We start from the raw sequence: 14,265 nt of genomic DNA, 5'->3' as shown, positions 1-14,265 counted from the left end.
AATGCTGGAAATGTAAAGAGAAAGAAGGTTCTTTTTATCACATGTGGTGGTCTTGTAGTAAGGTTAAAACTTACTGGGAAATGATATATAATGAATTGAAAAGGATGTTCAAAATAACTTTGATAAAAAGCAACAACCCAGAAGATTTCTTTTGGGAATTATAGGGACAGAACTACCTAAATTGTATAAAATTCACCATTAAACTACCAGTGATACTCCAATCCTACTAACGGTTTTAACTGTTTAAGATAAGTTATAAATTTTCCCCATTCCTTATTTAAATTTTGATCTTCCTGATTTCTGATTTTCCAGTCATTTTTAGCCATTTCAGCATAATCCATCAACTTCATCTGGGCACTGCAGTGTTGAGACTTGCTGGAAGACCTCCGTTTCCCTTCCAGAGCTACGGAGTGGTTTAACAACCAATTCTTCTTCCGAGGGAGCTCTTGGGAATTGTAACTCTATAAGGGCAACAGGGAGGTCTCCTAGCCACTCTCAGCAGCCTTAACAAACTACAGCTCCCAGAATTCTCTGCAGGGAGGGCTGGCGCGGCTGTTTAAAGTGGCATCATAGCGCTTCAAAGGTATGGTGCGAACGAGTCTTGCTGAAGCAGAAACCAGTTTGGCTTCTGCAAGGCCTGATCCTGTCTCTCCTGGCTGAAACGATGCATGCTGTTTCTCCTGCTCCCCACAACCCCTCTCCTTGCTGGCAGGCGGTGAAGTCTAGCACCGGTCCTGGAGAATACCTGCGGAATGCCTTGTGGCACACGGGCCACACCCCCGACCACGTCCGCCTGCTCTGGAAGGACCCACGCAACGTGGGCTGGAAGGACAAGACCTCTTACCGCTTGCGGCTCCTCCACCGGCCCCAAGTGGGCTACATCAGGTGAGGTGTGGGGCTGCAGCATATCTCATTTTTAATAGTCTACTGTGTTTGGCATGGGACGCGGGTGGCGCTGTGGGTTAAACCACAGAGCCTAGGACTTGCCGATCAGAAGGTTGGCGGTTCGAATCCCCACGACGGGGTGAGCTCCCGTTGCTCAGTCCCTGCTCCTGCCAACCTAGCAGTTTGAAAGCACGTCAAAGTGCAAGTAGATAAATAGGAACCGCTCTGGCGGGAAGGTAAACGGCGTTTCCATGCACTGCTCTGGTTTCGCCAGAAGCGGCTTAGTCATGCTGGCCACACAACCCGAAAGCTGTACGCTGGCTCCCTTGGCCAATAAAGCAAGATGAGCGCTGCAACCCCAGAGTCGGGCACAACTGGACCTAATGGTCAGGGGTCCCTTTACCTATGTTCAGCATAAACTCGTTCCAAATGTCATTATATTTGTCCAAACAAAGTCTGCATCTATAAGCAATCCATTCATATATTGCAAGTGTTGTTTAATATGTTAAAAGTACATCTCAGCCTTCCTTGAGCTTGTGCGGTTTGGCTCACTCGCTCGACCTCTCTAGAGTGGCAAAGGATAATTTGTAGATTGAAGGAGGGGGGACTATGAGTCTGTTGGATTGAGTGTGAGAGGGAGACAGAAAAAAGGCCGGGGGGGTTGAATACTTCTCTTTCCCCCTTTCCCCGCCACCGCCAGCCTCCCCTCTCCCAGCTGGCGTAGAGGCTGAGCCGTTCCTTGTTTAACAATGTGGCCGGTCCTCTGTGTGTGTGTGTGCAAAGGGGGGGGTGGCTCATTCCACTGGGAACGAGTTCGCCCCCACCCCCTCCACTCCTTTCCCCAAGAACCATTCACTGGATGGGCCCCAAGGCCCATTGTCTGGTTCACCATGGCAACCCGAGTCTGGGTGGAATGCTTTTGGCCCTCAGTAGACCTTTTTAAAATGCAAAAAAAAGGAGAAAAGAAGTCTGGACAATGGGGAAAGGTGGCGGGGGGCAATCCTGCGGAGAATAGGGCAGAGCGGGAGGAGGAGGAATGAAGCCTGGGAACTTTCTCCCCCCCCCCCTTTGCAGAAAAAGCAGGAGAAGAGTTGGGGGGGACATCTCCCCATCTCTCCACTGCAACTCCACCACCCAGCCTGTGCCCCCCCCACACCTTGAACCGGACTAGATCTCTAGATCTCTGTAGACCCTCAAAACATGCCAACTTTTGACAAGAGGCTTAGAGGCCTTACGATGGCTTGTGCGGTTATGGTGGCTTGGAAGGAACATGTCTCCTAATGTCCTTTGAACGTTTTGGGCACTTCAGAGTAGCGTTGCCTTTACTCAGAATAAAGGGTCCACCTTTAGTTATGTTTCTGAATGCCGGCCATTGGAATCCACAGGAGACGAAGGCGCTCTTGTGCTTGGGTGCTGCTGAGTTCAGTCTGACGATTTCGCCGTTTCCAAAACAATGTGTGAAACAAAACCCAGCCACCCCATGAAATTCGTGCTCCTCTGAATTTTGCAATGCTGTTCTCCAGCCAAATACCAGGAACAAGAATGAATATGCAGTGGTACCTCGGTTTTTGAAAATCGAAAACTGAAAACGGAAGCCTCAATACGGAAAACTCAGAAAGGAAGCCACGTTTCCTGTTCGACTTCCGAGGCGTGTTTGAAAACCGAGGTGCTTACTTCCAGGTTTTTGGTGTTTCAGTTCCGAAACATTTGACTACAGAGGCATTCGAAAAACGAGGTATCACTGCCCTGTGGTAAATAGGGACCTGCCTTGTTTCTGTGACAGCAAGTTGTTTTAAACTGTTTTTAATATTGTGTTTATGAAGGGCGGGTCACCCTGAAATGGGGACAACCTGAAGTGGCGGCCTCACCATTGTCTATACGGGACATATTGCTTCTGTTATAAGCAGTTTTTACCCCTCTCTCCATTTGGAAAGGGCCCCAGAGCAACCTGCATGAGATCGATAAAAGTAAGGCATTCCCTGACCCTCAGGCTTGCACTGTGAAAGGTACAACACAAGAGGAGAAGGGGCTGAGGAGGGAAGAGGAAAACTCCAGGTGCCAGTCCTTACAATAGCCAAGCCCAAAGGTAGAGTGGGTCTTCTATCCAGTCTTTCTCAATATTCAGCAGCTGGGATGGATGGGCTGTTTCAAGATAAGAGCTGAGGAAGGCTCAGGGTTGTCTAAGACAGGGACGACTATCCCAGTCCACTCATGTGTGTGCTGGCCCTGGGCTTTGCGACCTTCTCTGCTTCAAAACCATCCTTGAAGGTCGGCTGCCATTCATCTACTTTCTTATTTCTCCGGATCATCGTGACACCCCCCAACAAGGACTTTCCACGCACCTGACCCCCTCCTGTCTCCCCCTCACAGGGTGCTGCTATACGAGGGACCCCAGCTGGTGGCCGACTCGGGCGTCATCATCGACACGACGATGCGAGGGGGCCGCTTAGGGGTGTTTTGCTTCTCCCAGGAGAACATCATCTGGTCCAACCTGCAGTATCGCTGCAACGGTCAGCTGTGGGACAATTCGGGGTGGTTCAAAGCAGGGCTTCACTCACCTGAGCTAGGCCTCATTCTCCTAGACCAGGGGGGGGATTTCCATGGAGGTCTTTCCCACCAGATCAGAATGGGGGGGGTAGGGTTTAATTTGAAACTGAGATATCCCCTCTGCCCCCCCCAAATAGTCAAGCCTGTTTTGGGGAAAATGACAGGCTGGGCATGTTTATATCACTGAGGCTGAAATTCTATATATCAAGTGGAGTTGAAGGCAGAATTTGATTCAGCTTCCATGTAAAGGCAAATCGAAACACAACCATATTTGAAAAGTTGCACTTTTCTGAATTTTGCAATGCAGTTATCCACCCGGTGCTTACCCAGAAATGCACATTAGGTAAAAGTATACATCAGAAATGAATATGTTGGTCCAAATAACATAGAAAAGGGGTTTGTATTAGGAGAAATGGCATGCATGATTGTGTGCATTGATCAAAATGTGTTCCTCATGAGAAATTCACACTAAAATGCAGAAGACTTTCATGGGGATTAAACCCTCCCTACAAAAAAATCTAAATTTAATAATGAGAAGATGAAGAGCAACAGAATCAACAGATCCTTCCATCATCAGTGATTGGGGCCCTCCAGATGTTGATGAACTTCCAGCGCCCATCAGCCCCATGACGATGGGAGTTGTAGTTCAGGGTTCTTCACCCCTTTCCTAGACCCGTGTCCCAACCTATCAGGGATCACATATTCAATACATTTACAGATGTGTAAAGCAGGGATGAGGAGCATGTGCCCCTCCAGATGGACTCCCGTCTCCCATCTCCCCTCACTGTTAGCCATGCTGGCTGAAGGCTGATGGGAGCTGGAGTGCAACAACATCTGGGAAGCCACAGATGTTCTCCAGAGCTCTGCTTTCCAGGGTGACTATGATGTTTCCACTCTACCTAATGCTCTCTCTCTCTCTCTCTCTCTCTTCTCTCTGTAGATACCATCCCTGTGGACTTTGAGCCGTTCCGCCGGATCTTACTGGAAGGGGCTTGAACTAAGGTCATCAAAAGGGCTCAGCGCCCATCCTAGAAGTGGGCATCATTTCAGACCCCCATACACAACACACACACACACACACACACACACACAATGGACTGGAAAACTAGCAGACCTCACCCCATAAGCTTCTGGAAACCCCCAGGGGTTTGCTGGCCGCAGTCTCTTCTGTGGGGTTCTCAAGATTCCTTGGCCACAGGGACCAGCAAAGGATTCTGGGCCAGCAAGGGCCCAACCAATCAGAGAGGGTGGCGACAGAGCAAACGCCCACTATGTCTTTTGCTGTCTTCATTTTGGGAAACAATTTGTCCATAAAAGTTCTGGCTGTTTTTCTAACTTCTTGCTCCTGTTGTTGTTTGGTGAGGGCACCAGTGGGTGGGTGGGGTCCCAAGTAGTAGAAGACTTAGTTTTCTCAGTGTTTCACCTTCAAAGGAATCATATTTCAGCGGGGAAATGAGGGAGACAGATATTTAAACAGCTGCTTTATACCACTATGACATCCTTTTCTTTCCTGCACCCACAAAGGATTCTGGGTTGAGAAGTCTCTGTTAAAAGAAGCCTCATTTCCCCATTCGACCTCAGAGAGGTCTAGAATTCCCAGAGTTTACTGGGAATCATAGACCTGTAGAGTTGGAAGGGGTCCCGAGGGTCATCTAGTCCAACCCCCTGCAATGCAGGAATCTTTTGCCCAACGTGGGGCTTGAACCCACAGAGATTAAGAGCTTATGCTCTTACCAACTGAGCTATGCTTCATGGACCAATATCTATTAAAACAGCTGACCTTTATGTGGATCTTAATTTCACATATATGTCCATAAGTTGCTGACCTTGGGATTGTAGTGGATGGAAAAGATCACTCCAGTGTGAGGCAGCTACGAAAAGGCAAAATTCAATGCCGGGGATTATTAGGAAAGGAATGAAACTACCGATATTGCAATGCTGTTATACAAATCTATGGTGCGGCTGTATTTGGAATATCGTGTAGGGTTCTGGTCAGCTCTCCTCAAAAAGGATATTGTAGAATGAGAAAAAGATTCAGAAAAGGGCAACCGAAATGTTCAAGGGACTGGAGTTATGAGGAAAGATGCCAGCGTTTTTAGTTTAGAGAAAAGTAAGAGGGGGACATGACTGAAATTTATAAGATTAGGCACAAATGGAAAAGGGGATGGAGAACAGTTTTTCTCCCTCTGCTGTAGCCTTAAAGCTTGTGGGCATTTGGTGGAGATGATCATTGAAAGATTCAGGACTGGGGAAAGGAAGTTCTTCACAGAGCAGATAGTTAAATGTGGATTAGACAAATTTATGGAGGATCAAGCTATCGACCACCAGACTCAATGGCTGTGCTCTGCCTCCACTTTCAGAAACAGCATTTCTTTGGATAACAGTTCCTGGGAATCTCAGGAGGGCAGAATGAAGTTGTCCTAAGGTCCGGTTTGTCCACAGTCAGAACAGGAAGCTGGACCAGAGGGGCCATTGACTCTTCTTACGTTCTTATGAATTCTGCATCAGGGGCACTTTTGAGCACTAAGAAAAGCATTCCATATAAAAGTTGAAATTATTAGGAACAGAGGATGCATCAGGTCCATTTGGTCCAGTATTGTCTGCACTGATGGACAGCAGCTGCCCGCCATTTCAGGCAGGGGAGTCTTGCCCCCGCTCTACCTGGAGATACTCCATCACTGAGCCATGTCCCTTCCCCAGGTATAATTAATACTCTCACCACCCAGAGCTGTCCCAAGACATTTGGGCACCTGAGGCAGACCCCAAAACGGCTCCCACTTCCCTGCCAGAGAAGAAGAGATGAGGGAAGATCTAATTCAGCAACAAGGGAGAAGAAAGATCGACATTGGGATCTGCTGCCTCGGTGCAATCTGCCGCCTGAGGCGGTCATCTCGCCAAACAGATTTCCTTCCTGTCACTAGAGAAGGAAGCCATGAGAAAGTTTGCACTTGAGGTCCGACAGAAGCGCTTCGATTGAAAATGTGTGTCTCCATCCTTCAGCTGTTGTTTTGGTGGCTCCCAAATCTCACAATCACCTCTGTCTTGTCTCCAGGTCTCCGGCCTTCGGAAGGAGAGCCTGACTCGGTATCCCGAGAGGTCCTGGGTTAGGTGTGTCCACATGGGGCACCCGTAGGCGAACCCAGGACAGCAGGAGGCCGGGACAAGTGCAATATTAGCAGGAGAACGAACAACACTGCACTGTGCCCCATTCCTCCCGCCAACCTGGAAAGAGGGACACTTGCAGGCCTCTGGTTGAGCGAGTCACTGCTGCGTCACGGCCTGGGCTTCTCCCATGGGAGAGAGAGAGAGGACCAGGCTGCCGGTCCTGCGAAAAGAGTGGATAAATTATTATCATGGGGGTCTCGAGCGATACCCACCTGCACCCTCTCAGAGAAAGCCTCTCCAAGCCCCGTCCAGGTCCCCCCCACAAGCCGGAGTCGCAACTGGCGCTCTGGAGCTGGGCATTTGGTTAAATAATCACCCGCCCTGGCCAAGACACTCGGACGTTGCTGTGGCGACCAGTGTCCCGGCAACGGCCAAGTGAATGCTGCGCTCTTGCCGGCAGCGAGGAGCCTTGTTCGGTTGGGGGGCGCCCCGCTCCACCCACGCCGCAGAGAGGAGCCGCAGGGCTCCCACGCACAGAACGGAGAGAGTTGGGAAACGGGACTCCTGGGGAGGCATTCTACCTGCTTCCGCAAACTAAAATAAATTCTCAAAAAACAAAAACAAAAAAACGCCATCGATCTCCTCTGGATCCCAGACTTGAGAAAGTTTTCAAATTTTGGAGGGTCACCACCTGTTGTGAGGGTGAGGGGATGACCCCCCTCCTTGGCCTTGAGAGGAAAATGGAAATAAGGGAATCTTGCCCATCCTGTTGATGCCGAAAGACCCACCTGCTGCCTCTGTGGGCTAAGGGCAGAGGAGCGGCGCAGGTGGTAAAGATGTGGCAACCCTGAGAAGCCCCCTGTTGGCGAGGATGGGCATTGTGCCCGCAGAAGGAGGGTTTTTGCTCCTTCAGGTAGATTTACTTGCCTTTGAAACGTGTGGCCGGAGAGCTTGTTTTTGGCAAATTCCCCAGCCTGGATAGTGCCTGGTGCAGGACGAGAGGGGTCCTGATGCAGCTCAGCCCTTCCAGCGTGTTTGGCTGGGGCCCTGACTGCGTCGAGTCTCTCGCAAAAAAGTTCTGTTCGGGAGAGGGCTCTCCACACCCCCCCACTCCGCCTCCAACCTCGGCTCTTTAGCTACACAATGGAGCGGGCAGGGATGGGAGCGCCCAGCAACAATGGGCATGCATAGACTCCAGCGGCCCATTCAAGCAGCAAAAAGTGTCCTCTTAAAAGGGCAATGCGCAGAGCGGACCAGGGGGATGGGGACACAGCATTGAGAGAGAGAGAGAGAGACCAGGAACAGGGGGAAGCCCAACATCAGAATGCAAACACAGTTACTGCCAAGTTCAGGGTGCATCTGGACATGTGCAAAGTGGAGTTCTTTTTGCCTTCTGGAGTGGCTTTAGGCAACCCCTAAGGTAGGGATGGAGGAACTTTCTCTTTTTTCTTTTTAGACTTTGGGAACTTTGGAACTCTCTGCCTAATGAAACCAGGCAAGCCCCTTCTCTGTACAGTGGTACCTCGGGTTACATACGCTTCGGGTTACATACGCTTCAGGGTACATACGCTTCAGGTTACAGACTCCGCTAACCCAGAAATAGTGCTTCAGGTTAAGAACTTTGCTTCAGGATAAGAACAGAAATCAGGCTCCGGCGGCACAGCAACAGCAGGAGGCCCCATTAGCTAAAGTGGTGCTTCAGGTTAAGAACAATTTCAGGTTAAGAACGGACCTCCGGAACGAATTAAGTACTTAACCTGAGGTACCACTGTACTGTGCTTGACACCTGCTAAAAACGTTTTTGTTTCGACAAGGCTACCCAAACGATGCGAGCTTTGATCTCTCTTTTGTCTGTGAGGTTTTTTTAAAAAAAACTTTTCAAAAGTTTTAAATTATGGTCGTTCACTTTCCTTACTGATAATTTTATTGATTTATCTTTTTTCATAAATTGCTCTGAGGTTTTTTGTTTTGTTTTTACAGTCAAGCGGTGTATAGATTCTATGAAATAAATAACAGGGATATGCGTTCCATCCCAGGTGACCTTCCACACATGCGGTGGGTGGGATCAAAGGCAAGAGTGGGCGCAGCGATGGATCTGTCTCTCGCCTTTTGCAACAGCAGGCTTTATTCCAGGCACACATAACAGTCCGAGGCTGCTCCACCCACTGCCCTGTTCTCCACGCAAGCTAGCAAGAGGGACAACCACAGCTCAGGGACCCACCTCAGCTGGGTAAATGCACTCAAGGGGGCGGAGCTGGGCCAACAAGGGGCGTGGCCTCGCAGAGGGAGCGTGGCCTGGTGAGAGTCTCGAGGGCCAAATAGAGAGGCTTTGAGGGCCGCATTCAGCCACCAGACCTGAGATTTCCCAGCCCTACTCCCAATTTCAAGGGTACATTTTGCCTTTCACTCTCAGTTACACCCCCTTTGACAGTCAAACAGCTTAGTTGTCAAACAAATTGGCTCCTGAATGCTGAAAACCCAGAAGTGTTCCAGTTTTCAAACGTTTTTCAGAAGCTGAACAGACTTCCGGAACAGATTAACTTTGAGAACCAAGGTATGACTGTATTTGTATTTATCACTGGTTAAATTTATAGGCCGCCTTTTCCACGCTTAAGGCATTCAATTATTTCATTCATTCCCAGCCTTTCCTCCAATTAGCTCAGTACAGGGCCACACTTCTCCCCCCCCCCTTTCCTATTTTATTGTTATTTACGCTTTATACCGTATTTTATACTGGTTTTTTTGTAGCATCAATTAAGTGTTTTAAATTTGTTGTTAGCCGCCCTGAGCCCAGTTTCCTGAACCAAGAAGGGCGGGGTATAAATAAAAATTTATTATTCTTATTATTTTACCCTCACAACAACCCTGCGAGGTTGTGGAGGCTGCCGAAAAGCATTCTGTTCTATTCATTTCCCGCCTTCCCTTCAAGGCAGCAAACTCATTTTTTTCTCTCTTCCCTATTTCCCATTCCATCCGCACAACAGCCCTGCGAGGTTGTTCACCCAGTAATTGGCTACTGTGGTCATATAATGAGCTTCACGGGCAGGCATCGATTTGAACTCTGGTGTATCCCAGAGCCTAGCCTGACACTATGCTGGCACCCTTGGAGGGGATTGGATTCTGAAAAGTTCATGAAGCGGATGAAATTTTCACGCAGGGTGAAATTCCTTAACACAAATTGGCTTGCCAAAAAAAAAAATATCCCAGGAAATCCTAGTGATGTGCTGGCCCTGCACTCTGGCAGAATGTACAGTGGCGACCAGTCCATTTGGGCAAATGGGGTGCTTTTGGCCCACTAACCCCAGTCTGTCTTCAGCCAGCCCCCGCCAGCCTCTCCACTTTGCGGGGGGCGGCACTGACAGCCACCTTCCTCTTCCTTCCCCTTCATGTTTCCCTTGTAGAAATCTGCGGTGGCAAGAGGACGGGGACAAACTTGTAATGAATGCGTTCTGCCATTATTGGCTATGGCTGCCACCTCTCTGAGAGCATCCCCGGTGTTGCAAAAGAGAAAACTCTGAACAACCCCAAGTAACACGCGGCTAATAATGTATTAACAATAAATTGATAACATTATCTCATTTCACAATTCATAATGAGCAAACATGTAAAATGTGCATGAATTATGAATTGTGACAATTAACAGGAGTCAATTAAATGTTCCATGAACAGAAATATTAGGTGTAGTCAGTAACTATCAAAGAACCCTACCTGCTCGCAGACTGTCTCGCCAGAGTGGTGCATGCTCTAGTTATCTCCCACTTGGACTACTGCAATGCGCTCTACATGGGGCTACCTTTGAAGGTGACCTGGAAACTACAACTAATCCAGAATGCGGCAGCTAGACTGGTGACTGGGACTAGTCCTGAAAAACCTATGTTGGCTCCCAGTACGTTTCCGAGCACAATTCAAAGTGTTGGTGCTGACCTTTCAAGCCCTAAATGGCCTCGGTCCTTTATACCTGAAGGAGCGTCTCCACACCCATCGTTCTGCCCGGACACTGAGGTCCAGCTCCAAGGGCCTTCTGGCGGTTCCCTCACTGCGAGAAGCCAAGTTACAGGGAACCAGGCAGAGGGCCTTCTCAGTAGTGGCACCCGCCCTGTGGAACGCCCTCCTACCAGATGTCAAAGAGAAAAACAACTACCAGACTTTTAGAAGACTTCTGAAGGCAGCCCTGTTTAGGGAAGCTTTTAATGTTTAATAGACTATTGTATTTTAATATTCTGTTGGAAGCCGCCCAGAGTGGCTGGGGAAACCTAGCCAGATGGGCGGGGCATTAATAATAATAATAATAATAATAATAATAATAATAATAATAATAATTTATTATTAAGGCAAAAACCCTATCACTGCATATTTGCAGGATATTGACTGTTGAAAGGCTTTTCGCCTCCATCTCAGTGTTCTTTGATCGTTACTGACTACTTTTCAACATAACCAGCTCTGCCATTAGAGAGATTGAGGCAACTGCCTCAGACGGCAGAAGCCCCTGGGCGGCAGCAGAAGAAGCAGCAGCAGGATGGCGTCGGAAACTGCTCCGGAACCTGCGGAGCGAAATGGATGCTTCAGTTGAGATTCCTGCATTGCAGGAAGAAGAAGAAGAAGAAGAAGAAGAAGAAGAAGAAGAAGAAGAAGAAGAAGAAGAAGAAGAAGAGGAGTTTGGATTTGATATCCCGCCTTTCACTCCCCTTCAGGAGTCTCAAAGTGGCCAACATTCTCCTTTCCCTTCCTCCCCACAACAAACACTCTGTGAGGTGAGTGAGGCTGAGAGACTTCAGAGAAGTGTAACTAGCCTAAGGTCACTCAGCAGCTGCATGTGGAGGAGCAGGGAAGCGAACCCGGTTCACCAGATTACGAGACTACTGCTCTTAACCACTACACCACACTGGCTCTCAGGGGGTTGGACTAAATGACCGTCAGGGTCCCTTCTGACTCTGCAGTTCAGTGATTCTATGAAGCAGTGGCAGTGGCAACAGGCAGAACAGCAGCATATCCGCTTTTCAAGGTTATTCCATTCAGTGTCTGTCAGGTGTGGGTGCAGGAGCCAGGCCCTGTGACCAGTAGGGCTTCTCAGAACTGGGGCCTTCCTAAGTTTGATTTTTTTTAATAATAATATTTATTAAAGTTTCAAAAAAGTTACAAAAATGAGAAAAAAAAAGAAAAGAAAAAAAAACAAAGAATACAAAATACAGAAAAATAAAAGCAGTTAAAAACATTTCCCTCTTTCCATGTCTTATCTTTCATTTACTTATTTCCCTGACCTCCTCACACCTCCCTTTTTTGTATTCTAGTTCAATTAAATATTCCAGCAAATCCTTTCCAGCTTGGTTTTTATCCTAATAATTTATCCCAATGTAGTATAATTTTACATTCTCGTCTTTCAACAGTTAAAAAATCAATTTTTACCTAATCTTTTGTATCATTTCTGCTAATACCACATTACTTCATTCCAACATCCTTCTAACATTCCTGAATTTTACAATGTTTCTGTAGATAAACTTTAAATTTTCTCCAATCTTCTTCCACCAACTCTTCACCTTGGTCTCGGATTCTGCCAGTCATCTCCGCCAGTTCCATATAGTCCATCACTTTCATCTGCCATTCTTCCCGGGTGGGTAAATCTTGTGTCTTCCAATACTTGGCGATAAGTATTCTTGCTGCTGTTGTAGCATACCTTCCTAAGTTTGATTTTTATCCACCCTGGCCAAGGTGCTGGAGAGTATGGCACAATGGGCAGCCTTCGCAGTGAGTTTGACATGTTAACAAACTTATTTCTCTCCCAAAACACACACACCCAAAGATGGAAAGGGGCTAAATGCAATCCTCTCTGTCTGGCGCTGAGAATTCTCCCCTAAGTGGGCAAGAAAAATTGATGGACAATGCAGAACTGGCAAAACTGACATACAAGCTACGGGACAAAGATAACTGTGACTTTAAAGATGAATGGGAACCCTTTGCAAAGTATTTGAAGACGCAACAAAGCAAACTGGACTCCTTGGCTGGCTTTGAATAAACATTCACAAACTTTTTATTGATAATAATCAGCTAAATAGTTTGAGGATCTATACAACTGTGTAACATGCAGAAAACAGCACTTTTAGAGAAATCAAAGACTGGAACTGAGGGAAGTTGGGGGGTGGGGGGGTTCTGTGGGGGGAGGGAGGAAAAATGGGGGGGAATGATATGATTCTGGATAATATGTTTTGTTTTAATTTTGAATAAAAAAGTTATTTAAAAAAAAGAGAGAGTGAGAATTCTCTCCTAAGCCGCACCCATCCCTGGCCCTGTCTTCACACCCTCCTTGAAGGCTTTTGCCTGGCTGGAATGTGCCCTTGAACCCCGAACATTCCTCTTTCTTGTCTGGGTGGAGAGCAGAGAAGGGTGTACGCAGGAGTGCATGTGCAGGAACTAACCTGCTGTTCAGATGTAAACATTCACACGCATTGCTCTGGTCACTGTTGCCTCTGGCCCCTGGGAGGTTGTGCAGAAGGAAATGTGGCCCTCAGGCTGGAAAATGCGTTTTCAGGATGCTCAGGTGCCGTTTAGAAATTTCGTGCCCAGCCGTTGCCTGGCTAAGTTGCTGGCAAGGAATAGCCAGGAGGTGGCGCTGCAACCCCGGCCATGTGGAAAGTGCCACCGGGTTTGTGTGCTTATTCCAGGAAGGTCTGTGTATATTTGGAAATATGGGTGGATATACTAAAAAGCAGAGACATCACCTTGCCAACAAAGGTCTGTATAGTTAAAGCTATGGTTTTCCCAGTAGTGATGTATGGAAGTGAGAGCTGGACCATAAAGAAGGCTGATCGCCGAAGAATTGATGCTTTTGAATTATGGTGCTGGAGGAGACTCTTGAGAGTCCCATGGACTGCAAGAAGATCAAACCTCTCCATTCTGACGGAAATCAGCCCTGAGTGCTCACTGGAAGGACAGATCCTGAAGCTGAGGCTCCAAGACTTTGGCCACCTCATGAGAAGAGAAGACTCCCTGGAAAAGACCCTGATGTTGGGAAAGATGGAGGGCACAAGGAGAAGGGGACGACAGAGGACGAGATGGTTGGACAGTGTTCTCGAAGCTACCAGCATGAGTTTGACCAAACTGCGGGAGGCAGTGGAAGACAGGAGTGCCTGGCGTGCTCTGGTCCATGGGGTCACAAAGAGTCGGACACGACTAAACGACTAAACAACACCTAGGCCAGGCTTCCTCAACCTCGGCCCTCCAGCTGTTTTGAGACTACAATTCCCATCATCCCTGACCACTGGTCCTGCTAGCTAGGGATCATGGGAGTTGTAGGCCAAAACCATCTGGAGGGCTGAGGTTGAGGAAGCCTGTACTAGGCGCTGGGGGGTCTGGGGCCTTGGACTTGGGAGGGTGGGGTGAACAGCAGTGCTGGGTTTCTAAAGCGGCAGGTTCAGGGGCTCAAACCAGTCTGGAACTGGGCTGGCAGGAGTTCTTAGTGCAAAACACTCTGTGCGTGCTCAGGATCACTCTCTTTCCCCCCCTCCCTTCTGCAAAGGCTGAGCTCTCTCTGCAGTAACTGGTATTCAGAGGACACCCCAAAACTGGTGTTTGGGAAAAGGCTCAGTGGTTGCAGCATGCAGAAGGTCCCAGGTTCCAATTCCCGGCATTTCCAGGCTCCATATCTGAAACCCTGGAGAGCTGCTGCCAGTCAGTGTCGACAATACTGAGCTAGCTGGAGCACACCTCTGACTTTGTACAAGGCAGTTTCCTAGT

General features: G+C 48.2%; 2 protein-coding genes across 3 annotated transcripts in view; one reads left to right on the top strand and one right to left on the bottom strand.

Annotated features, from left to right (window-relative positions):
- Positions 1-4,767, top strand: part of THBS3 (thrombospondin 3) — a 41,776-nt gene extending 37,009 nt beyond the window's left edge. For both annotated transcript variants that reach the window (XM_053368423.1, XM_053368421.1), the window contains exons 21-23: positions 713-885; positions 3,256-3,395; positions 4,373-4,767. In XM_053368423.1, the coding sequence (XP_053224398.1) occupies positions 713-885; positions 3,256-3,395; positions 4,373-4,428 (369 nt within the window). In that variant the 3' untranslated portion in view covers positions 4,429-4,767. The remainder of the gene's footprint in view (positions 1-712; positions 886-3,255; positions 3,396-4,372) is intronic.
- SLC50A1 (solute carrier family 50 member 1) overlaps positions 1-14,265 on the bottom strand; it is a 266,552-nt gene that overhangs the window by 82,943 nt on the left and 169,344 nt on the right. The window lies entirely within an intron of this gene.

Source organism: Podarcis raffonei, chromosome 16, assembly GCF_027172205.1.
Source record: "Podarcis raffonei isolate rPodRaf1 chromosome 16, rPodRaf1.pri, whole genome shotgun sequence".
Classification (NCBI taxonomy): Eukaryota; Metazoa; Chordata; class Lepidosauria; order Squamata; family Lacertidae; genus Podarcis; species Podarcis raffonei.
Note: the sequence above shows the minus strand (reverse complement) of the source record. Positions and strands in the feature narration are given on the sequence as shown.